This window comes from Bubalus kerabau, chromosome 5 (assembly GCF_029407905.1).
Source record: "Bubalus kerabau isolate K-KA32 ecotype Philippines breed swamp buffalo chromosome 5, PCC_UOA_SB_1v2, whole genome shotgun sequence".
NCBI lineage: Eukaryota > Metazoa > Chordata > Mammalia > Artiodactyla > Bovidae > Bubalus > Bubalus kerabau.
In genome coordinates this window covers 39,993,876-40,019,510 of record NC_073628.1, presented here as the reverse complement: position 1 = coordinate 40,019,510, position 25,635 = coordinate 39,993,876, and the positions used below count along the sequence as shown (strand labels likewise).

Sequence of the window (25,635 nt, the reverse complement as noted above, 5' to 3'; positions counted from 1 at the left end):
CTGCCCCCGTGAAAGCATCTCAGGACAGATTGTCCACTTCATCTGCCTTGCAGCTTATCTGAGAACCATCAGGCTTCCTGTCCAGGTCCTAGGATCAGACAAGAAAGGTCCAAGTCCTCATGCCTTAGGTCAGCGTGGGCGCTCCTTTGGGGGCTGGGTCTGTGGCTGCAGGGGCCGATCTAAGGGCTCAGCTATGAGGAGGAAAGAGCTTTTAGAAGCTGACACCCCAGCAGACCGGAGGGGGCCAGCCCACACAGCACCTTTCCCTGACCCGAGTTTCACTATAAAAAGAACCAGCTCAAAGCAAGCTGTGCTGGGAGCACCATTCCATCCTCAGAGCAATTCTACCATGTCGGCAGAAGAAAGAGGGCTGGAGCATCCCACTCTAGTACAATTGAACAATTACCCCTTAAAGGTGATAATTGCTGTTTGATCATTTGTAAGCAAAGGCAAGATGGGTTTCAGGGTTTTCTCCTCCTTGTTGGAACTTTCTGTGAAGAAACTACTTATTTTCCAAAGACACAGACTTTGTGCTTCAGACCCAGATGTGAATGCCTTCAGTACCTACCCTTCCAAGAGGATATAAATTACAAGAGGACATGTTTCTCTTTTGTGCTGTGCTGCTAAATTTAGGGGTGACCATGACAACTATCTGGATAACTTAAACTGGAAGAGGACTAGACAGAGGATGAGATGGTTGGATGGCATCACCAACTCAATAGATATGAATTTGAGCAAACTGCTGAAGGTAGTGAAGGACAGGGAGGCCTGGCTTGCTGCAGTCCATGGGGTCTCAGACAGTCGGACACAACTGAGCAACCGGACAACAGCAACAAGGACTTTAGCATGTGCCCATGAGAGGGCTTCCTGTAGGGCTCAAGGGGTAAAGAATTCACATGCAATGCAGGAGCACAGGAGATGTGGGTTTGATCCCCAGGTGGGGAAGATGCCCCTGGAGGAGGAAATGGCAACCCATTCCAGTATTCTTGCCTGGAAAATCCCACAGGCAGAGGAGGCTGGTGGGCTACAGTCCAAAGGGTGACAAAGAGTGGGACATGACTGAGCCAATAAGCACACACACACACTTGTACTTAAGAGGCAGCTATCTTGTCAAATGCCATACTGACATCTCAGCAACCATTTGACCAAGATGACAACATAAATAGTGTTTCTTGCAAGGCCTATATAGAAAAAAACCTATATCCAGATTGCATTTTTGTATCCATAAGCTGCGTAATTAATCTGCCCATTCTGGACATCAGAATCTTATCTTCATGATTCAAAGTTTGGAACCTTATCATGGCTGGAAAAAAGTCAAGAATAAATGAGACTAACCTATGAAATTATTATGCAAATTATTTAAGCATAAACGTACAACTCTGTGGGATGGGAAGGTAACTTCAGGAATGGTGGAACCCTTTGATGCTTAGCCAGGTATGTCCAAAGAACATTTCTGCCCTCTTTCTATCTGAAAGGTCTTCATTTGTCATCCTGATTCTTCATTATAATCCTTTTCTGAGCCCACAGGACACATGTCCCACATATATCTCTAATGGCCACCTGCTAGTCTTGAAATTTTGAGAATCTCAGCCTCTTTCTCTTTTTAAAGATGTTTTCAATTTTTTAAATTGAAGTATAGTTGATGTACAATATTATATGTTACAGGTATACAATATGGTGATTCACAATTTTTAAAGGTCATACTCCATTTATATTTATTACAAAATATTGACTATTATCCATGTGTTGTACAATATATCCTGGTAACATTTTTTTTTTAAAGAATTTCCAATGTGGACCATTTTTAAAGTCTATTGAATTTGTTACAATACTGTTTCTGTTTTATGCTTTTGTTTTTTGGCTGCAAGGCCTGTGGGATCCTAGCTCCCTGACCAGTGACTGAACCTGCACCCCCTGCCTGGGGAGGCAAGGCCTTAACCCCCGAACAGCCAGGAAGGTCCCCCTTGTGGCTTGCTTTATAGATGTCTCCCTTTCCGACCTAGTTCCAAGTTCAGGCCATAAGTGCTGACAGAATCACAAAGTCATTATTTTTATGGTTCTAGTGGCCATGATTCCGAATACATCAATGCAAATATCTACAAACTGCTGCACCTTAAAGAGGTGTGTGGTTCTGCTTGCCTTTCGACAGCCCCTGAGCAGGAGGACACATGTCATGACACGTGTCGCTCGGCCTTTCAAGGGAGGAGCTCCACCTCCGGATGCAGTGCCGTCTTCAGAGTCTCCGGCCCCGCGGAGGTCCTCTACCCCAGGCTGCCTCCCGTGTCTCCTGCCCACAGCCGTCTGGAGAGGTGCCAGTTCTCCATTCCACGTTCTCTCATACCCAACCTGTACATATTCTGTTAATCTGCAGAGGATGCCTTTATCCTCAGGGAAACGTCCACCCTTTTCATACACGCCACCCATCCCTTTCATTCATATATACATGCTGTGTGTGCTATGCTCAGTCACTGCAGTTGGGTCTGACTCTTTGGGACCTAAGGACTGTAGCCCGCCGGGCTCCTCTGTCCATGGGATTCTCCAGGTTGGAATACTAGAGTGGGTTACCATGCTCTCCCCTATGGGATCTTCCCGACCCAGGGATCGAACCCACGTCTCCTGCGTCTCCTGCATTGCAGGTATATTCTTTACCACTGCGCTACTAGGTAAGCCCACACACACACATATATATATATAAATTTATATAAATAAATTGTGGTATATATGTATGTGTATATATATATGTATGTGTGTATAAATATATATGTATATATATTATATGTGTGTATAAATATATATATATAAATATGTATATATATATTTATACACACACATAATATATATACACATACATATATACCACAATTTATTTATCCATTCATTCTTTGATAGACACATTTGGACTGTTCTTTTGGCTAATATGACTAGTTCTGCTATGAATATGTGTATACGTGTATTTGTTTGAGTATCTGCTTTAATTCTTTGACTAGACATGTAGGAATGGGATTGCAGGGTCATACAGTAATTCTGTGTTTAATCTTTTGAGGGAAGACCCACTTCTTTTTGAAGTGGATGGGGAATTCTTTGTGAAAGGGGGTGGACATTTTCCCATAGAAGACCCAGAGGTGATTGGATATCCTCTACAGAGGGCAGGACTGTGTCTTATTTCTGCATTCTCATGGCTTAGCACAGTGCCTGGCACCATAAACACAGCTTAATAAGGATTAGTTGAAGGAATCAATGAAAAATCAATGAGAGACACTATCAAATATGATGTAACATAGCAAGGGACATAACGTTTTAGCAGTTCTTTTTTTCTTTTCTTTCCATTATTCTTTCCTTAATTCGTTGTAATCAGCAAACCTGTATCGGGGTGACATTGCCAGGCCCCTAGTACAATCAGGAAAAGATTTCTCCCCAGATGTGTGGGGGACAAGGATTGGTGGTCACTTTCAAGCCATGAAAAAAGGTGATATTAACATGACACAAAGCTTTTGTGACAATGGGTTCCTCTGACTCAAGGATTACACAAAAACTGTAAAATGCGTTGCAGAAATAGGACAGAGGATTTTCTTCTATTCAGTCCACATCCGCCCTCTAGTGTCAAGAGCTCCAAGTAAGCTAAGGAAGGAAATGGAGCCCACTGGGGCCCACCAGTCTCTCAGCGCCTCATCCCCCTGCCTTAAAAATTACACTGGGGTTCCTTTACAACACCTATTCAAAGAGAGAAGCACTGACCGATGTCAGTGGCCCAGGCTGCATACCCTCTTCTTAAATTCACAAGCGCTGCACCTCTGGCCATCTCATGCACTTAACGTCCAAGCTGGGTCCCCAGACCTCTGGGCATCAGAGGAAAGGGTACTGTAGTCAAGTGTCCAGGAAGTTCAGAATGCCTAAAGCTGGAGTTCAGAATGCCTAAATGTCCAGGGAGTTCAGAATGCCTAAATGCTCAAGCTATCGCTGGAGATGAAATGGGAACCCGCCAAAGAAACTGGCAAATACTTTTACCTTCAGCTGGAATGTATTGACTCGGGGTTAGATTGTCACTGCTTGTCTCCCATTTGCCAAACGGTAGCTACCTATGTCTGGAATTAATTGAAAATGGGAAAATAAGTAATGATTTTATACATGTGGTGGGTAAAGAGTGCAAGGTACGTTTTAAAGTGTTTAACATAATAAAAGTGGCCCTTCACAGTGAAAAAATCAGGACCCTCTTCCTTGATACCCTGTTGGCCTTGGAGATACGGATTAACTAGGTTGCTTTCAAGATGGAGCATTTTCACGGCCAGACCCCCTCATCAGACATTGGGAGCAGCAGTGATTCTTTAGCCTACACTAGTGAATGGCTCATGGTGCTTTCTAGAAAGTGCTCAAACTTTTATCCCTTTGGGCTCAGAAGCTTTTGAAATCTCCTGAGAGTCTACTGTGTAAAATCCGAATTCCTTGGTCCTTTTTTCTTTTTTTCCTCAGTTTTATCTGCCCCAGTTCCTCTCCATCTTCCAAATGACTCCAGTGCCCTGATCTATCAAGTCTTCTCACCAAACTATGACTATATTTTGAAGGTTTATTCATTCATTAAACACTTATTTATCAAAGGCTCGTTATGGGCCAGGTATTATGGTAGGTGTTGGCGAAAATGATAACAGATGTGTCTCTGCTATCACGGAGGCTACGTAGAAGTGCTGTGATGTGGGAAGGTTGGAAAGTCGCTCAGTCGTGTCCAACTCTTTGCGACCCCATGGACTGTACAGTCCATGGAATTCTCCAGGCCCGAATACTGGAGTGGGTAGCCTTTCCCTTCTCCAGGGGATCTTTCCAACCCAGGGATCGAACCCAGATCTCCCGCATTGTGGGAAGATTCTTTACCAGCTGAGCCACAAGGGAAGCCCTAGAATACTGCAGTGGGTAGCTATCCCTTCTCCAGTGGATCTTCCCAACCCAGGAATCAAACCGGACCGGGGTCTCCTGCATTGCAGGTGGATTCTTTACCAACTGAGCTATCAAGGAAGCCCGGCAGGGGGCGGTATATAGGAGTCCATAACCAATACACGAGGTCTAAGTGTAGAGAGAACAGGCAACCGCCCCCCACACACACAAATAGGTGGGATTTAAACAAAGATCTGAAGGATAGGAAGGAATGAACCAGGTAGAGGAGGAGAAAGGGGTCCAACTTGAGAGAACACCACGGACAGATGCTCCAAAGTGGGAAGAAGCGCGGAGATTAATTAAATGTCCTTGCTTATTCCCGCACTCTCTCCCAGACCTTGTCCTGACAATCTCTACCTACTAATACCTTTAAAAGCAGGGCTCAAATCTTCTCTTCTCTTGCTAACCATGACCAAAAAGTATCATCCTCAACTGAACTAAAGTATTCTTTTTTCTGTACCATTTAAATGGCTCTACTTCCCTTAGTGGTTCAGGCGGTAAAGAATCTGCTGCAATGCAAGAGACAGAGGTGGGTTTGATCCCTGGGTCGGGAAGATCCCCTGGAGAAGAGTATGGCAACCCACTCCAATATTCTTGCCTGGAGAATTCCATGGACAGAGGAGCCTGTCGGGTTACACACATTCCATGGGGTTGCAAAGAGTGGGACACGACTGAGGGACTAACACTTTCACTTTTTCACAATCCATGACTGCCTTGTGTGCAAGGGATTAGAATGTTGGTTATATTCTCCTGGTTATAAGTTCTGGAAGAGCAGAAATCTTTGCATATAGTAGGAACTCAAATAGTTGTTGAACTGAGTTATGTTTCTTCACATTCCTCACAACAGCTAAACTTAAAGTGGGCAGGTATTTTTGTGAGCAAAATTAAAAGAATGAAAAGTGTTTTATTGTTCAGTGAAGGGTAGGGATCATCAGGAACTATGAAGGGTCTGAGATCTTACCTATCTGCAAGATAATAAGTTAGCCTGCCACAGTTGCCCGGATGCTGGCAGAAGACCTGAGGCTAACAAACCACTTGAGCATCTGCGTATTTGCCTCAGTTCCCCTTCCCCTGAGTCTCATGGCGTGATGCAGATGGCCCTGGCATGTGCCTGCATGTGCAGTGGATTGCATTACAGAGACGAACCTTGAGCTAGAAAAACCCAAATCTTTTATAATAGGCAGTAGACTTGAAGCCTTTCACTCCAGAGGGAGACACTGTACTTCCCAAGACTGTTCATTATACTGTCTTGCAAAGTTCTCTCGTCCTTAAAAAGAGAGCCCATCAGTGGTAACAATAACCCTGTATACGAGACAGCAAAAGAGACACTGATGTATAGAACAGTCTTTTGGACTCTGTGGGAGAGGGAGAGGGTGGGATGATTTGGGAGAATGGCATTGAAATATGTATAATATCATATATGAAACGAGTCGCCAGTCCAGGTTCGATGCACGATACTGGATGCTTGGGGCTGGTGCACTGGGACGACCCAGAGGGATGGTACGGGGAGGGAGGAGGGAGGAGGGTTCAGGATGGGGAACACATGTATACCTGTGGCAGATTCATTTTGATATATGGCAAAACCAATACAATATTGTAAAGTTAAATAAAATAAAATTAAAAAAAAGAAAAAAAAAAGAGAGAGCCCATAACCAAAGGCAGATAGGCCTCTGTGCACGAGCCATGCAGAGTCTTGACAGACCTGTAGAGAGCGGCCTCCCAACGTTGAGCAAAGTCAACAGGCTTTAGTACTAAAAATAGCTGCAACTCATTGAGTATTTATATGTACCATATACTGTGCTAAGTATTTTATCTGCATTAGCTCCTTTATTCCTCTTAACACACGAGAAAATATTAACACGTTTATGGAAAAATATTTTTTATCAAATAAGACTTTCAGCAGACAAATAATAGGAGCAGTGGAGAGTTTGGGAACACAAGAGCGTTAGGCAGGTCTCACATGCATGCTCAGTCACTTCAGTTGTGTCCAGCTCTTTGCGACCCCATGCACTGTGGCCCACCAGGCTCCTCTGTCCATGGGAATCTCCAGGCAAGAACAGAGGAGTGAGTTGCCATGCCCTACTCCAGGGGATCTTCCCAACCCAGGGATCAAACCATGGCTCTTACATCTCCAGCGTTGGCAGGTGAGTTCTTTACCATTAGCGCCACCTGGGCTGCCCGGTCTCAGTTCAGGTCAGTCGCTCAGTTGTGTCCGACTCCTTGAGACCCGACGGACTGCAGCATGCCAGAGGCCTCCCTGTCCATCACCAAATCACAGAGTTTACTCAAATTCATGTCCATCAAGTCGGTGATGCCATCCAGCCATCTCATCCTCTGTCATCCCCTTCTCCTCCTGCCCCCAATCTTTCCCAGCATCAGGGTCTTTTCAAATGAGTCAGTTCTTCACATCAGGTGTTCAAAGTATTGGAGTTTCAGCTTCAGCATCAGTCCTTCCACTGAATATTCAGCACTGATTTCCTTTAGGATAGACTGGTTGGATCTCCTTGCTGTCCAAGGGACTCAGGAAGTGGCTAAATCTATTAGCTGAATACCACCTGGACTCATTCCATCTGCTATCCCTGCTCCTGCCTCTGTACTTCTTTGGCAAAATGAGGCTGTGTGGGCTCCCAAATTCACTTGCTGTAGTTCCAGCAAACTTCAGAAGATGATTAAGAATCCCTGAATTCAATTGCTAATTCCACAAAAAGGAATATGATTGGCCCCAACATCAACACTGTGTATGTACGTTGGGGAGAGAATTTTATAGTAATACAAATAATAATATGTATTAATATTAAAGAGGTACACTTTTTCATAACCATTATTGAATTTAAGGTAAATAAAAATTTTGTGTTCTCACTGGTCTGTATCTTCCAGTATACTGAGAGCTCCTAAAGAGCAGCTGGAGTTATTTTTATTAATAATACCTGTTGACTTTACTTATATCATTTAAGAGACTTAAAATCATATTGGGACTATATTTATATATGTACATAAATTAAATATTTTCTTGTCACTAAGTTTTTTTAATACTTAATAATTGCATAATATTCCAATTAGGATTATTTCTGCAGGTTACTGAATCATTTTGAATATTTTGATTATTTCTGTGCTGTGCTTAGTCGCTCAGTCGTGTCCAACTCTTTGCCACCCCACGGATTGTAGCCCACCAAGCTCCCCTGTCCATGGGGATTCTCCAGGCAAGAATACTGGAGTGGATTGCCATGCCCTCCTCCAGGGGATCTTCCCAACCCAGGGATCAAACCCAGGTCTCCAACATTGCAGGCAGATTCTTTACCATCTCAGCCACCAGATTATTTCTAATATGTCATTATTATAAATAACACTGCAAGAGCTAAAATTTAAAAAAAATCTTAGGCTCAAGGACTTCCCTGGTGGCCCAGGGGCTAAGATGCTGCGTTCCCAATGGAGGGGCCCCAGGTTCAATCCCTGGTCTGGGAACTAGATCCCGCATGCTGCAATTAAAATATCCCTTGTGCAGCCAAATAAATAAATAATACTAAAAACTTTAAAAAAAATCTTAGCTACAAGGTAATTTAGAGTAAATTCTTAGAAGTGAAACTTGCTATTCAATTTTTAGAGTTTATATATTATTACATTGTTTTCCAAATACGTTGTACTAACATAAACTCCTGCCAGTAGCTTGAGCGACTGTATCGGATGGTTTATTTGGTAGAACTGATCATTATTTTTTAGAAAATCTTTAACAGGTAATAATGGTATAGCCTTCTGTTTTACCTTTTTTTTTTTTTAACTGTGAGATTAAACTCTTTTTGAGGAGGGGTTGTTCTTCATTTTTCAATTTTTAAATAATCACTTAAATTTCCTCTCCATACACTGTTAAAGCCCTGTCAGGAGTTGTGTTCTTTTCTGTTTTCCCCCTACTTTAAACTTTTCATTTTGCATTGGGTAGATGTTTTTGAACTGTGGTGTTGGAGAAGACTCTTGAGAGTCCCTTGGACTCAAGGAGATCCAACCAGTCCATTCTAAAGGAGATCAGCCCTGGGTGTTCTTTGGAAGGAATGATGCTAAAGCTGAAACTCCAGTACTTTGGCCACCTCATGCGAAGGGTTGACTCATTGGAAAAGACTCTGATGCTGGGAGGGATGGGGGACAGGAGGAGAAGGGGACGACAGAGGATGAGATGCCTGGATGGCGTCACCAACTCGATGGACGTGTTTGAGCGAACCCCTGGAGTTGGTGATGGACAGGGAGGCCTGGCGTGCTGCGATTCATGGGGTCGCAGAGTCGGACACGGCTGAGCGCCTGAACTGAACTGAACTGATAGCCGGTTAACAATGTTGTGGTAGTTTCAGTTGTACAGCGAAGGGACTCCTGTTCTTTTAATGTGTCTCAGTGCTTAGAACTGTGCTTGTCATGCGGCTGACACAAAGCTCTGAAAACAAATCCGTGGATTGAGTGGTAACTTTACATTCTTTTAAGCATAATTAAGCCACTAAAACCTGACGATTGTTTACCACTTTGTTGTTTTGTTAGTTGCTCAGTGTGTCCAACTCTTAGCGACCCCATGGGCTGTAGCCCACCAGGCTCTTCTGTCCGTGGGATTCTCCAGGCAAGAGTACTGGAGTGGGTTGCCATGCCCTCCTCCAGGGGATCTTCCCTACCCAGGGATTGAACCCAGGTTTCCCGCATTGCGGGCAGATTCTTTACCGTTTAAGCTAAGAGAGAAGAATTTAAAAGAATACATCCCCGCATCTGAACTCCACAACTACTGTGGGCTGCTGTTTTCAACACTTTACCATGTGGGGAAAACTGGAGTAACTGAGGTCTGAGCGAGATAAAATGGTGATATATAAATCAGGTCGTCCCAAGAAACGAGAGAATTCAATAGTGTTCTTGCCTGAAGAATCCCTGGACAGAGGAGCCTGGTTGGAGGCCCTCTATAGGGTCGCACAGAGTCGGACACGACTGAAGCGACTTAGCAGCAGCCGCAGCGGCAGCAGCAGCAGCAAGACAACAACTAAACCAAATAAATATGGTCCTCCCGTACACTAGAGGGCGAAGCGGCAAGATTTGCGGCAGCAAGAAATGAGAAACGAGAGCCTCCGGGGAACTACACTTCCCAGAAGTGCTCTGCGCAACTCCCGGCATGCTCAGCGCCCAAGCCCTGCACGTCCCAGGTTGCCGCGGGGTTGGACGTTACGCTGTCGTCCACTAACCCAAACTGCTGATGCCTCTGGCTCTCCGGCGGGAGTCGGCCGTTTAGCTGTACGCCTCACTGCCAGGGTACAGGCGCCGGGAGTTTCTCAAACAAGATTCCGCTTCTTAGGGCGGTAACGGCGTGCATGGGGTGGGGTGGGGCGGTGAGAGAAGCGGAGCCGCTGTAAACCATGCTAGTGAGCTGCGAGTCCGTCTATGGAGAGGGCCAACTTCGCGAGACCGCGAGCAGATCGAGCCTGTGCCGGGACGCTCCCAGGCGACGCCACGGGCCGAAAACTACATTTCCCGGCATCCTCTTGGCGCCAGAACTACGTTGCCCGAAAGGCTGAGCGCGATTCGCTCCGTTTTCTCACCCGGCTGCCTCCGGCTGGAAAACCCGTGAAATGTGGGGCCGCTGGGTTCGTCCGCTCCTGCGTTCTGAGGTTTCGAGCCCCTGTGGGCGTTTTTCTTCGGCCCTGCGAAGAGGTGAGAAAGGCACCGTGTCGCCCGAAGCCTGTGTTCGCTGTGGGGAGGTGGGGCCGGTGCCGGCTTGGGCGAGAGGAAGGCGAGGGTGCTGCCGCCTCCCTCCAGCCCGCTCCGGGTCCTGGCTACCCTGCTGCCGAGCCTCGCCCCGAGGAGTTGAGGCGGGAGGCTCGAGGGCCGAGAACGCGAGCGCGAGCGTTCGAAGGCCTGTCTTCCCGCCTGGCTCCGAAGGCCTGTTTTCCCGCCTGGCTCTTTCGCTCGAGCCCCGCCAGGTGTCTCTCTGAACCCTTCTCTGTCAAGGGTCGTCCCCGCCCCCTCGCAGGTGTGTAGTTTGTGCCCGGAGAGGGCCGTCACCTTTCGCGGTTTGTTCAAACTTAGACTGTGTTACTCGGGTGCCTACCTCGAGCCCAGGTCATTTGGTAATCTACAGCGCACATTTCACTTCAGTTCAGTTCAGTTCAGTCGCTCAGTCGTGTCCAACTCTTGGCGACCCCATGAATCGCAGCACGCCAGGCCTCCCTGTCCATCACCAACTCCCGGGGTTCACTCAGACGCACGTCCTTCGAGTCGGTGATGCCATCCAGCCATCTCATCCTCTGTCGTCCCCTTCTCCTCCTGCCCCCAATCCCTCCCAGCATCAGGGTCTTTTCCAATGAGTCAACTCTTGGCATGAGGTGTTCAAAGTACTGGAGTTTCAGCTTTAGCATCATTCCTTCCAAAGAACACCCAGGGCTGATCTCCTTTAGAATGGACTGGTTGGATCTCCTTGCAGTCCAAGGGACTCTCAAGAGCCTTCTCCAACACCACGGTTCAAAAGCATCAATTCTTCGGCGCTCAGCCTTCTTCACAGTCCAACTCTCACATCCATACATGACCACAGGAAAAACCATAGCCTTGACTAGACGGACCTTTGTGGGCAAGGTACTGTCTCTGCTTTTGAATATGCTATCTAGGTTGGTCATAACTTTCCTTCCAAGGAGTAAGCGTCTTTTAATTTCATGGCTGCAGTCACCATCTGCAGTGATTTTGGAGCCCAAAAAAATAAAGTCTGACACTGTTTCCACTGTTTCCCCATCTATTTCCCATGAAGTGATGGGACCGGATGCCATGATCTTTGTTTTCTGAATGTTGAGCTTTAAGCCAACTTTTTCACTCTCCTCTTTCACCTTCACCAAGAGGCTTTTTAATTCAGGTCCACTTTATTTTCGCTGTAGTTTTCCGTACTCGGGAGCAAACTCCGAGAGAATGACAGGGAAGCCTGGCGTGCTGCAGCCCGTGGGGTCTCAACGAGACAGACTCGACTGAGCGACTGAACAACAAATGCTTTATTTACGCTGTGGTTTTCAATACTTGGCAATCGCCTTTCAAGAAAAAGGAACGTGATCACGGGAAGCTACTGTGGTTGACGGGCAGGTGCGCCTGTCACCAGTGTGTGCTGGACAACCGAATTTATTGAGAGTCGTTTCCAGAATCTTTTCCCCACAATTTTTAAACCCTTTGGGGTTGTCTGCAGAGTAGGCACTTAGTACTAACCTCAGCGTTCTCTATTCACCTTAAATCTTAAGTGCTGGGGGAACCGGGATGCCAGCACCACAACTTTGTGCTGTTTTGCTCATTTCATTTTAGTCACACAGCAAGACTGCAGTTATTGACACCACCACCCCCCACCACCCCCCATCTCTAAGACTGCTGTTTAGTGCCCAGGGTCCTTGGCACGGTATATGTTCTTACTTAGGACGAGCTGGTTGGATGCATCACAGACACAATGGACATGAGTGAGCAAGCTGCGGGGATGGTGAAGGACAGGGAAATCTGGCATGCCGCAGTCCATTGGGTTGCAAAAAGTCGGACACGACTAAGCGACTGAACAACAATAAAGGTATTTAGTTTGTGTATGTGTTTAGTCGCTCAGTCGTGTCCAACTCTTTTGAGACCCCATGGAGTTTAGCATACATACACATTATGATGGACTGTACAAAACGGACATTTTTTGAACCCTGGGAAATTGCCCCAGTCTCAATTTTTTGTAAACGTTCAGAGCTAATATAATTTGGGTCCCTCATCACTAAACAAATATTTATTGAATGTTTACTGTGTTCAAGCAGTTTAAGCTTGCCTCAAGTCAGTAATCAAGGAATTTGAAGACCTTGACCTCTGACTCAGGGAAGGATCTTAGTTTTCATCTAGTTAAATTACCGTTTTAAAGATAAAATAAGGCACAGGAAGATGTTGTGTAAGTTTTGTGACCACTGGTGCTGGTTTCCTCAGTTCAGTTCAGTCGCTCAGTCGTGTCCGACTCTTGGCGACCCCATGAATCGCAGCACACCAGGCCTCCCTGTCCATCACCAACTCCCGGAGTTCACCCAGACTCACGTCCATTGAGTCAGTGATGCCATCCAGCCATCTCATCTTCTGTCGTCCCCTTCTCCTCTTGCCCCCAATCCCTCCCAGCATCAGAGTCTTTTCCAGTGAGTCAACTCTTCGCATGAGGTGGCCAAAGTACTGGAGTTTCAGCTTTAGCATCATTCCTTCCAAAGAAATCCCAGGGCTGATCTCCTTCAGAATGGACTGGTTGGACCTCCTTGCAGTCCAAGGGACTCTCAAGAGTCTTCTCCAACACCACAGTTCAAAAGCATCAATTCTTCGGCGCTCAGCCTTCTTCACAGTCCAACTCTCACATCCATACGTGACCACAGGAAAAACCATAGCCTTGACTAGACGGACCTTTGTTGGCAAAGTAATGTCTCTGCTTTTGAATATGCTATCTAGGTTGGTCATAACTTTCCTTCCAAGAAGTAAGCGTCTTTTAATTTCATGGCTGCAGTCACCATCTGCAGTGATTTTGGAGCCCAAAAAAATAAAGTCTGACACTGTTTCCACTGTTTCCCCATCTATTTCCCGTGAAGTGATGGGACCGGATGCCATGATCTTCGTTTTCTGAATGTTAAGCTTTAAGCCAACTTTTTCACTCTCCACTTTCACTTTCATCAAGAGGCTTTTGAGTTCCTCTTCACTTTCTGCCAGGAGGGTGGTGTCATCTGCATATCTAAGGTGATTGACATTTCTCCCGGCAGTCTTGATTCCAGCTTGTGCTTCTTCCAGTCCAGCGTTTCTCATGATGTACTCTGCATAGAAGTTAAATAAGCGGGGTGATAATATACAGCCTTGACGTACTCCTTTTCCTATTTGGAACCAGTCTGTTGTTCCATGTCCAGTTCTAACTGTTGCTTCCTGACCTGCATACAGATTTCTCAAGAGGCAGATCAGGTGGTCTGGTATTCCCATCTCTTTCAGAATTTTCCACAGTTTATTGTGATCCACACAGTCAAAGGCTTTGGCATAGTCAGTAAAGCAGAAATAGATGTTTTTCTGGAACTCTCTTGCTTTTTCCATGATCCAGCGGTTTCCTAGTTAATTACTATTTCTCTTACTTAGCAGAACATCAAAAACACTGAGCTTCTAAAAACAGATTTTTCTGGCTGTCCCTGAGAAGTCAGTCACTGGATGTGGAGTCCATAGATCTTGTGTTAGTTTATTATTTAATACATTAATCCTGATCATCTTGATGGAACTAGCAAAGCATATGTCAACAGACCAGCATGTAAAAATATATATTAATAATCAGCTATGTCACTGAAGTGTTGCAACTCTAAAGTTAGTAATATTTTTTAATTTTTAAATTTAATTCAAGTATAGTTGATTTACAAGGTTGTGTTAGTTTCGGCAATGGTGTTATATATATACACATCTATACTATATGTTCTTTTTCAGATTCTTTTCCATTATACTTTATTTCTGTTTTGAAAATTTTTATTGAAACACAGTTGATTTGATTTTATACATAGCAATTTGTATCTGCTAATGCCAAACCCTTAATTTATCCCTTCTCACACTCATTCCCCGTAAGTTTCTTTTCTATGTCTGTGAGCCTGCTTCTGTTTTGTAAGTAAGTTTGTTTGTATCATTTATTAGATGCTACATGTAAGTGATACCATATGATAGTTATCATTCTCTGGTTTACTTCATTTAGTATGATAGTCTCTAGGTCCATCCATGTTGCTGCAGATGGCATTATTCCATACTTTTTTATAGCTGAGTAATATTCCATTTTGTATATAATCTCTTTTTTTGTTTAAAAATTCCTTTTACATTTTTATTAGAATATAGTTGATTTACAGTGTTGCGTTAGTTTCTGCTGTATAGCACAGTGAATTATTCACACGTGTGTGTGCTCTCTCTTTAGTTGTGTCTGACCCTTTGTGATCCTATGAACTGTAGCCCCACTGGGCTCCTGTGTCCATTGGATTCTCTAGGCAAGAATACTGGAGTGAGTTGCCATGCACTCTTCCAGGGGATCTTCCTAACCCAGGGGTCAAACCTGAGTCTCTCAAGTTTCCTGCATTGGCAGGTGGATTCTTTACCATTAGCACCACCTGGGGAGCCCCTATAGCTATACATATATCCACTCTTTTCTAGATTCTATAGGTCAGTGTGGAGTATTGAGTTCCCTGTGCTATACAGTAGGCTCTTATTAGTATCTGTTTTATATATAGTAGTATATATATGTCAATCCTAATCTCCCGATTTATCCTTCCCCTCTCCCCACTGGTAACCACAAGTTTGTTTTCTGCACCTTTTTCTGTTCTATAAATAAGTTCATTTGCTCCATTTTCTTAAATTCCACATATAAGCAATATCATACAATATTTGTCTTTGTGTCACTTAGTATGACATTTTCTAGGTACATGCATGTTGTTGCAAATGGCATTATTTCCCTTTTTTATGACTGAGTAGTATTCTGAAGCCATTTTGAGTATTTTCTTGTGTAGGGAGTGTTCTAATTTCATTGATTTACTAGGTTTCCCAACAGCACTTGCTGAAGAGACTCTCTTTTTCCCGTTGTGTATTCTTGCATCAGTTGTCAAAGATAATTCATCATAGGGCTGTGGGTTTGTTTCCGGGCTCCGTGTCCTGCTCCGGTGACCCGTGTGTCTGTTGCTGTGCCAGTGCCACACTGTTGGGATTTCTGTAGCTTCAGAGTATTGTTTGAGGTCTCAGAGGGTTATGCCTCCAGCTTTGTTGTTTTTCTTCAGGATTAATTTGGCAATTCTGAGGGGTTTGTGTGCATGTGTGTGTGTGGTTCTATATAAATTTTAAAATTTATATAGAAATTGTTCTAGTTCTGTGAAAAATGTCATGGGTAATTTGGTAGGGATCGTATTAAATCCGTATATTGCTTTGGATAGTATGGTCATTTTAATGATATTCTTTTAATCCAAGAGCATGGGATTTCTTTCCATTTGTTTGAATCACCTTCAGTTTTATTAGTGTTTTATAATTCTCAGCATATAACTCTTTCACCTCCTTGGTCAAGTTTATCCCTAAGTTTTGTTTTGTTTTTATTTTTTTGATGCGGCTTTTAAAAGGACTGTTTTCTGACTTTCCTTTTCTGATATTTCATTGTTAGTGTAAAGAAATGCACATTGATTGGTGTGTGTTGAACCATCTTTGTGTTCCTGCTGCTAAGTCACTTCAGTGTGTCCGACTCTGTGCGACCCCAGAGGGCAGCCCACCTGGCTCCGCCGTCCCCGGGACTCTCCAGGCAAGAACACTGGAGTGGGTTGCCATTTCCTTCTCCAATGCATGAAAGCGAAAAGTGAAAGTGAAGTCACTCAGTCGTGTCCGACTCCTAGCGACCCCATGGACCGCAGCCCACCAGGCTCCCCTGTCCATTGGATTTTCCAGGCAAGAGTACTGGAGTGGGGTGCCATTGCCTTCTCCGTGTGTTCCTGAGTGAAACCAATTTGATCATGATATATGATCCTTTTATGTGTTGTTGGATCCAGTTTGCTAATATTTTGTTTTGAGAATTTCTGCATCTATATTCATCAGAAATACTGGCCTGTAATTTTCCTTTTTGGTAATGTCTTTGTCTGGTTTTGGTATCAGGGTGATAGTGACTTCATAGGATGACCTTTGGAGTGTTCCCTCTTCTTCAGTCTTTTGGAAGAGTTTGAGAAGGATCAGTATAAGTTCTTCTTTGTATATTTGGTAGAATTCTCCAGTGTAACCATCCCATCCTGAACTTTTGTTTGCAGGGAGTGTTTTTAATTATACATTCTGATTCACATATAAGCAGTTGTTTTGTTCATATTATCTCTTGATTCAGTTTCGGGAGCTCCGTGTTTCTAGAAACTCGTTCACTTCTAGGTTGTCCAGTTTATTGGCATATAATTATTCAAAGTATTCTCTTACAGTTTTTTGTATTTCTGCAGTTTCAGTTGTTATTTCTCCTCTTTCATTTTTTTTTTCTGTTTATCTGGATCCTCTCCCTTTTCTTCTTGGTGAGTCTGGCCAGATTTGTTGATATTGTTTATCCTTTCAAAAAACCAACTTTTGGGGGTTTTTTTGTTTGTTTTAGATTATTCTTATCTTATTTTGTTTTGACCACACCACATGACTTGTGGGAATTCTAACCAGTGGACCACCAGAGAATTCCGCATTTTCTTTGATCTTTATTATTTACTTCCTCCTACTGACTTTAGGTTTTGTTTGCTCTTCTTTTTCTAATTCTTTTAGGTGGTGGCTTAGGTTGTTTGAAATTTCTCGTTTTCTTGTCTGTCTTCTTTTTTTTTTTTTTTTTTTTGAGGAAGGCCTGTTTCTCTGTGAACTTCTCTCTTAGAGCTGCTTTTGCTGTATCCATAGATTTTGCTTGGTTGTGTTTTCATTATCGTTTGTCTCAAAGTATTTTTATATTTCCCTTTTGATTTCATTGTTGACCTTTTTTTTTAGTAGCATATTATTTATTCTCCATGTAATCTTTTCCTTCTCTTCCCCCCCTACCCCAGGGTTGATTGCTAATTTCTTAGCATAATTGGTCAAAAAAGATGCTTGAAATAATTTCTATCCTCTTAAATTTATTGAGGTTTGTTTTGTATCCTAATACGTGGTCTGTCCTAGAGAATATTCCATGTGTGCTTGAAACTCATGTGTGTGGGGGGATGTAATATCCCAAAGATATCAGTTGCTTCTAACTGTTCTGTTGTGTTCTTGAGGACCTCTGTTGCGTTACTGATTTTCTGTGTGGAAGGTCTGCCCACTGATGTCAGTGCGTGTTAAAGTCTTCTGCTGTTACTGTACTCCTGCCAGTTTCTCGATTGTGACAGTATTTGTTTTATGTATTAGGTGCTTCTATATTGGGTGTACATATGTTAGCTAGTGTAATATCATTTTATTGACCCTTTTATCATCATATATAGTGTCCTTTATCCTTCGTGACAGCCTTTGTTTTAAAGTCATTTCTGTCTGATAGTTTTGCTGCTCCTGCCTTCTTGTCATTTCCATTTGCATGAAGTGTCTTTTTCCATCCCCACCCTTTCAGTCTGTGTGTGTCTTTGCCCTAAAGTAGGTTTCTTGTAGACAACATAATGTTGGTTGTTGTTTTATTATCCAGTCTGCCACTCTTAAGTCTTTTGATTGGAGCATTTAGTCCATTGACATTTAAGGTAATTATTGGTAGATATGTATGTATTGCCATTTTAAACCTTGTTTTCCAGTTGACTTTGTATTTGTTTCTTTCCTGCTTTTTGTGTTTCCTTTTGTGGCTTGATGGTTTTCTTTTGTATTATGCTTGACTACCTTTCTTCTTGGTGTTTGTGAATCTATTGTATGGTTTTGATTTGTGGTTACCTGGTTTCCAAGTTTGTTAATCCATTACGGTATCTTCTTTCTTTAGACTGGTAGTCATATAAGCTCAAACACGGTCTAAAAGATCAACATTTTCATATTCCCTTTGCCCGCATTTTGTGATTTTGATGTCCTATTTTTATGTCTTCATGGTTATCCTTTTCTGTTCATTGTAGTTATAGTTACTTTTGAAAGGTTGTTGCTGAGCAGTGAAAGACACCGGGATTCTTGGCCTATGGAGGAGAAGAATTAACCCTGGGGCCAGGGACGAGGCTTGATAGCTCAGAGCTTTTGTGTGATAAAGTTTTATTAAAGTATAAAAGAGATAGACAAAGCTTCTGACATAGACATCAGAAGGGGGCAGAAAGAGTGCCCCCCTGCTAGTCTTTAGTCCAGATGTTTTACAGCTACCAGCAGACTGCTAATTAGAGAAAGGAAATGTCTCAAAACTCAGAAACTAGCACCAGGCCCCTCACCCACAGCATACATTTTGAGATAACATTGGCACAAGGTGAGTTGTCCCAGGCCATAAAATGATTGACATGAATCTTGAAGAAAGGCAGGTTTCCAAGCAAATACAGTCCCACTAACATAGCTTAAGAGAACACTTGCATGAGTAAGACGTACTGGTTTGTCATGTTGGTTCTGAGTCTTAGTTGAATAGTTTAAGACAAACATTTTGGAAGAAAAATGCATTGGTTAGCTCAAGGTTTGAGAAAAGTTTAGGTGTAACTAAATATTGTTATGGCAATATAGAATTTTAAAAGAAACCTCTTTTTAAATTTGTGTAAAGAAAGGGGGGGAAATCTAGCACTTGTTTGTTTCCTCCTGCCGCTTGAGAGAGAGAGAGAAAATGTCTGACACTTGCAGCCTGTTTCCTCTGTTTGAAGACCCCTGGCCTTCCTGCCTGTTACCGTCTCACTTTATTAAATTTTTCTTCTTAATCTGTGTACTGGTTTATTTAAGTGATTTACTTTCCTAGTGTTGAGCTTCTCTTTTCTCTAGATTCCTGCTTCTCTATTTAGGAACTTTTTTTTTTTTTTTTTTTTTTAGGATAGGTCTAGTGTTGCTGTATTCCTTTAGTTTTTGCTTGTCTTAGGAATTCTTTCTCTCTCCTTCTATTCTGAATGGTAATACTGCTAGGTAGAGTATCCTAGGTTGCACGGTTTTCCCTCACTTTGAATATATCTTGCCACCAGAGAAATAAGCCAGTAGCCTTAAGGGGGTTCCCTTATACCTAATTCTTTTTCTTTTGCTGCCCTTAAAGTCCTCTTTTTACCTTTTGCCATTTTAATTATAAAGTATCTTGGTGCAGGTCTCTTTATCTTGGTTGGGATCCTCTGTGCTTCCAGTATTTGGATATCTGTTTCCTTCTTTAGGTTTGGGAGGTTTTGGGCCATAATTTTTTCAATTTTTCAAATACATTTTCAGTCCCCTTTTCTCTTTCTCCTCCTTCTAGGATCCTTATAATGCACAGATTGCCATACTTTATATTATCCATAGGTCTTTAGTTGCTTTCATCTTTCTTCATTTGTCTTTTTGTCTGCTGTTTTGATTGGGTGAGTCCCAGTATTCCATCTTCCAGATCACTTCTTTGTTCTGCATTATTTAGTTTATTCCTTTAGTTTGGTTTTCATCTCAGCAAATGAGTTTTCTAATCTAATTGCTCCTGAGCTTGCAAAGACACCAGTTTCATAAGTCTGCCAGTCACGCATCTGTGGAGACGTGCTCAGATTTCAGCCCTGCCTCTGGGTGTGGGTAGCTTGCTGGCACTTGTGTGTTCCCCACGCTAGTCGAGTCAGAGCCACACCTGCTGTGGGCATGCCGAAACCGAGGCTGCCCCTCCCCTCGCTCTTGGATTTACCGTGGGGCTTCTGTGGCAGACCAGGCTTCATCCTGTGCACACTTGCAGTTGCGACCCAGACCACACTCCAGCCCCTCTGGACTGACAGGGCAGTCCTCTCCAGAATCTGTCCGCCCCCAGGCGCACCGGCAGATGCGTGTCTCAGGCTGGGGGCGAGTGAGGTGGCCAGGACCAGCTCCGCCTGCCTTCTGCAGGCCTCTGCTGCTCTCTTCTCTGAGCCTCTGCAGCACCTTCTCTGTCCCAGCTGATTGCCTAGCCAGTGAAGGGGGTTCCCAGAGTGAGGGAACTTTTTTTCTTGCACCGGTTCCATCCCAGTTCTTTTCTTTCTCTCTCTCTTCCCCTTTAATCCCACCACAGTACATGATGACCTTTCTTGAAACTTTGACTGTATGAGATAATGCTAGTGTTCAGTGAGTGTTTTGTGAGAATTGTGTGTTCTGTGAGCTCTACTCTCTTCTATTTTGCATCTTGATGTCTCCCCTAAGATAAAATATTCTTCATTTGGGCCATCTAAGAAATGATTCTGTTTCTTTGCATGTGATTTACACATAACTCGCATGTCCACACAAAATATTACAAGCCAGCTGCCTCTGCAGGTTTACTACTTAGGAAAGAAAGCAGACCACTGTCAGAGTGAGGGAGGAAGAAGAGCAGCAGCTATGTTTGGGCTCCACAGTTTGCTTCAGTTTTATGTTTTTTATTCTACTTTCTTTGAAGAGCTAGAAAACGCACACAATACAAATGTTGAAGAGCATATTCATTTTGTTACTGTTTTCATAGAACTTTGACCAATAGTGGCTGCTTTGACTTAGAAATCTGACTGCATTAGTCCTGCCTGTTAAGATTTTAAAGCATTATAGGCTTGGACTATACCTCAAAACTACTACACAAGTAGCTCTAAAACTTATATTTAGGTATATTTATTTTTCAAAATCTTCATGGCCGAATCTGATACACAAATAAGGTTGAGAACCACTGGTCTATAGGAGAAACTCTAAATACCGTTGCACTGCAAGCCATGATCCTCACAGTCTGGTCAGTCTAGTTTTCTCCTCCATTCGCCCTATTCCCTGTATCTACTCTCCTACCTTTGTAGCAGCATTATAGAACCTACCATTCTCCAGATTTTTTTTTTCAATCTTCCTGGATGTTTCATATATTTATATACACATAAACACACACACATATATATGTGTGTATATATGTGTGTGTATACACACATACACATATATTTGTATGTATATAAGGAGAAAAGTCAAACCAATTCTAAGTAATTTCAATGCATTCCTGAATGAAGTTCAAGAATATTCATAATACAGATATATCCACCACCAAACAAGGTAACAATCTTTTTAGCATCCAATCAGAAATCACCAAGCATGAAAAAATCATAACCCCGTATTGAAGATGAAAAATCAACCATTTGAAACCAAGCTAGAACTGACAGATGGAAGAATTAGCAGATATGAACATGTTTAAAAATTTAGCAGATAAGGAAAAGGTAAGACGGTCAAGCGCAGAAGTGGTGAATCATGGACAGGCCGCGCACGGAGTAGAATACTGGATTCTGACTGAAAGCTTGCCACCAGATGCAGCTGAATTGCCAGGTGCCATTCCCTGATACGGTTTTCATATGAGTCTGCAAGCAGTTGACTTATGGTCTCTGTGCAGTCAAGCCGCTGTTAATGGTAACTGGTATTTGCAGCCGCTCCCCAGCACTGGCATCACCACCTCACTTGTCCACCAGATCGTCCGGTGTTAGTTTCTCACAAGGAACCTAGGCACCTCACACGCGCATTCACAGTAGGGTCTGCACTCCCACGAGGATAGAGCCTACTGCCACCCGATACGACAGGGGACAGAGCTCGGGTGGTAACGCGGGCAGGGGAGAGGCTGCAAACACAGATGATGCCTCGCTTGCCCACCTGCCTCTCCCTCCTGCCGTACGGCCTGGCACCCGGTCCGTGGCCTAGGGGTTGGGGCCCCTGTTCCAGATGGCACTCAAAGCCAGGGAGATTGCTGACCTCTGTGCTAATGTGTGTCTCTGTGTGTGTGCACACGTGCAAAATTGATCCACCTTTACATCTGCTTCCTTTTATATCTGGTTACCAGAACTCATCTGAGTACTTGAATGAATTAGTCTAAAGGACTGGACATTACTCTTTCATTATTTGAATTTAGAGTGTATGTTTAGATTAAAAAACAAAAAATCTGTTTCCTGCCTTCCAGTCTATAAAGTCAATGAAGACATCTGTTATGTCTGGTTTTGCTTATCATCCCCTGTGCCCAACACATGCCTAGCACTCAGATATTTTTTGACTGGCAAGATACATGGGAAGGAATCACATTTGCCATATACTATACTAGCAGAATAAGTGATACTTGAGGTTGCAGCTTTGTCTTTTAAGTGCCTAGATGTCTTAAGTGACTTAGGATAAAAAGGACAGCATGAGGAAACAGGGCGTTTCCAGTCTGAATCCCAATTCTGCCAGAGACTCTATGACCTTAGGCAAAACCTTAGGCTTTACTTTTCCTAGGCTTGATATTCTTATCTAAAAAGATGGATAATACCACCTGGCCTTGGTAGAATATAAAGTATCTAGTATAGTACCTTGTGTTTAACTGGTGTTTATGCTAATTAGCAGTTATTTTACTTAATACATAATAATAGCAATAAAGTTTTGTGTGGTCAGAGTTCACTTTTTAATAAAATCATCAGCAGTAGATAAAGCAGGACCATTTTGTGTCTAGGTTAAAAATTGAGAGTTTATTGAAATAGGACATTTATTTCAAAACTAAGAAAAACTTCTTAGGTCTTTTATGTTGATACCACTAAATACTCCAGGATTTTAAATCCAGTTCACTGATTGGTTCAACAATAAAATATCATGACCCAACTAACTGCCAAGCACTGTTTTAGGTACTGTGCTCAGCTGCTAAGTCGTGTCTGACTCTTTGCAACCCCATGGACTGTCGCCCAGCAGGCTCAGGCTTTGTGCATGGGATTCTCTAGGCAGGAATACTGGAGTGGGTTGCCATTTCCTTCCCCAGTTTTAGGTGCTAGAGATACAGTAATGAAAACAGTCGAGGCCTCATGGAGCTGACATTCTGGTTCAGAGAGACGAACAGTAAATAAGGTAATTTCCAATTAGAACTAAGAACTGTGTAGGAAATAAAATGTGGATGTTTAAGAGTGGGAGGATAGAAAACTACTTTAGATGGGGGCATATGTATAAACAATTATTATAGCTCTATGAAAGACTTCTGAGGAGAGTTGGGCAGTTTTGTGGCAGTAATATCCAAAGTCCTTGATATATATTATATTATTTAAACTGACTCTTAAAATTTCAGAATACTAAAAGAAAACATTTATTGATTGTTTTCTAGGTACAGAATAATGTTGGAGACTTTTTTCAGATAAAAGAACAATGGACTCAGGAGTTATCTTGCTTGAAATTACAGAATTCCTGAGCAGAAGAGCTGGAACTATATTATAGGTTTATGGGGGAAATGCTTTAGAAGCTAGAGTGTGATGCTTCTGTTACTACAGAAAAATAATTCTCTTTTCAGACTTCTTCACCACCAAAACCAAGGAAGGATATGATATGAGGCGAGTGGACATAACTCCTTTAGAACAAAGGAAATTAACTTTTGATACACATGCATTGGTTCTGGACTTGGAAGCTCATGGTGAGAAATGTGGATCCCTCTTGAAAGGAGAATGTTAACACTCATAATAGATTACCTAGTCAAGACAATATCACTGTTATCAACCATTACAAGTCATTATTTAAATATAAAACCTGTCCATAAGTACAGTATTTTAGTCATGAAAATGGTATAACTTAAAATATTTACTGAAAAGAGAAATGCTCAAGATATGTTCAGTGAAAACAGCATTGTATAAGATTACATGTACAGAATGATTCCAATTATGTACAAAAAACAACCATTGTTTCTAGGCTGATATTAAGTTCATGTGGAAGTACAAGCACAACAGAAAAAAAGAAAAACAAATTTTTATTTTCTATTAAAAATTAAAAAAATCAAAGAACAGTCACAAAAAATTACCAGATATCAAAACAGTTACTTAAAGTATGTGATACTATAGAAATAGAAGAGTTGACTTAAAGGAATAAAGTGGCACTCAGAAACGAGTGTGTGTGCATATATGAATATATATGTATCATTGTAAGGTGTGTGTGTGTGTGTGTATATATATATATATATCTTAGAAAGCATTACAAATTAGGGAAAGGAAGGACTTTAATAAATGAGTTATGATAAATGACTGGCTATTGGAATGAATTTCTTTACTGAAAATAAATTCTAGATTGATTAAAAGCTAAATGTAAAAGAAAAAAGAAAACCATAAAAAATATTATAGAAATATTTTTAGACTTTTATAGAGTAAGGAAGCAAGACATAAGACTGAAAGGCAATGAAAGTAAAGACATGTGACCACAGAAATATTTAAATCTGTGTATCAAAGGATATCTATAAGGTTAAAAATGTTAGCAACATAGGTGACAATGAGCCTGTTGCTTTAATATACAAAGAATTCATATGAATCAATAAGAAAAATTAAGCAGTTTTATAGAAAAATGGACAGAGGCCATAAATAGCTCACAGAAAAATAAATATATGTAAAGATGTGCTGTGGTGCTTAGACGCTCAGTCGTGTTTGACTCTGCAGCCCTATGAACTGTAGCCCACCAGGCTCCTCTCTCCATGGGGATTCTCCAGGCAAGAATACTGGAGTGGGTTGCCATGCCTTCCTCCAGGGAATCTTCCCCACCCAGGGATCGAACCCAGGTCTCCTTCATTGCAGGCAAATTCTTTACTGTCTGAGCCTCCCAGGAAACTCAGAAGAATACTGGAGTGGGTAGCCTATCCCTTCTCCAGGGGATCTTCTGTACCCAGGGATCGAACCCAGGTCTCTTACATTACAGGTGGATTCTTCAACTACCAGGGAAGCCCATGTGTAAAGATATTTAAATGCAAGTTTTAAGTATAAAAAATAACAATGCAATACCATTTTTATACCAATTATATACTTAAAAAAAAAAAAAAAAAAGACCAGTAATACCAATGTTGATGTAGATATGGGGAAATGGATCAGTGGAATTAAAATTGGAGAGTGCTTTTAGAGAGTAACTTAGTATAATCTGTTGTTTTTTAATTATAACCTTTTTGTTTTTTCAAAAGGCTTCAGTTGACCCTTGAACAACACAGAGGTTAGGGACACTGACTGCCTGCGCAGTTGAAAATCTGCCTGTAACTTTATAGTGGCCCTCTGTCCACAATTCCTCATCCATGGGTTCAACCAACCACCGATTGCATGGTATATTCATATTTACTATTGTGAAAAATCTGCATCTACATGGACCTGAGTGAGTGAGTGAAGTCGCTCAGTCGTGTCTGACTCTTTGCGACCCCATGGACTGTAGCCCACCAGGCTCCTCCATCCATGGGATTCTCCAGGCAAGAATACTGGA

General features: G+C 42.5%; 1 protein-coding gene across 6 annotated transcripts in view; it reads left to right on the top strand.

Moving 5' to 3' along the window:
* Positions 1–25,635, top strand: part of CCDC90B (coiled-coil domain containing 90B) — a 149,646-nt gene that overhangs the window by 112,395 nt on the left and 11,616 nt on the right. The window contains exons 1-2 of one of the 6 annotated variants that reach the window (XM_055581476.1): positions 10,368–10,590; positions 23,708–23,827. In XM_055581476.1, the coding sequence (XP_055437451.1) occupies positions 10,509–10,590; positions 23,708–23,827 (202 nt within the window). In that variant the 5' untranslated portion in view covers positions 10,368–10,508. Of the gene's footprint in view, positions 1–10,075; positions 10,591–23,255; positions 23,275–23,707; positions 23,828–25,635 lie in introns of those variants that run through there. The other 5 variants (XM_055581481.1, XM_055581478.1, XM_055581479.1 and 2 more) reach the window with 5 other exon arrangements.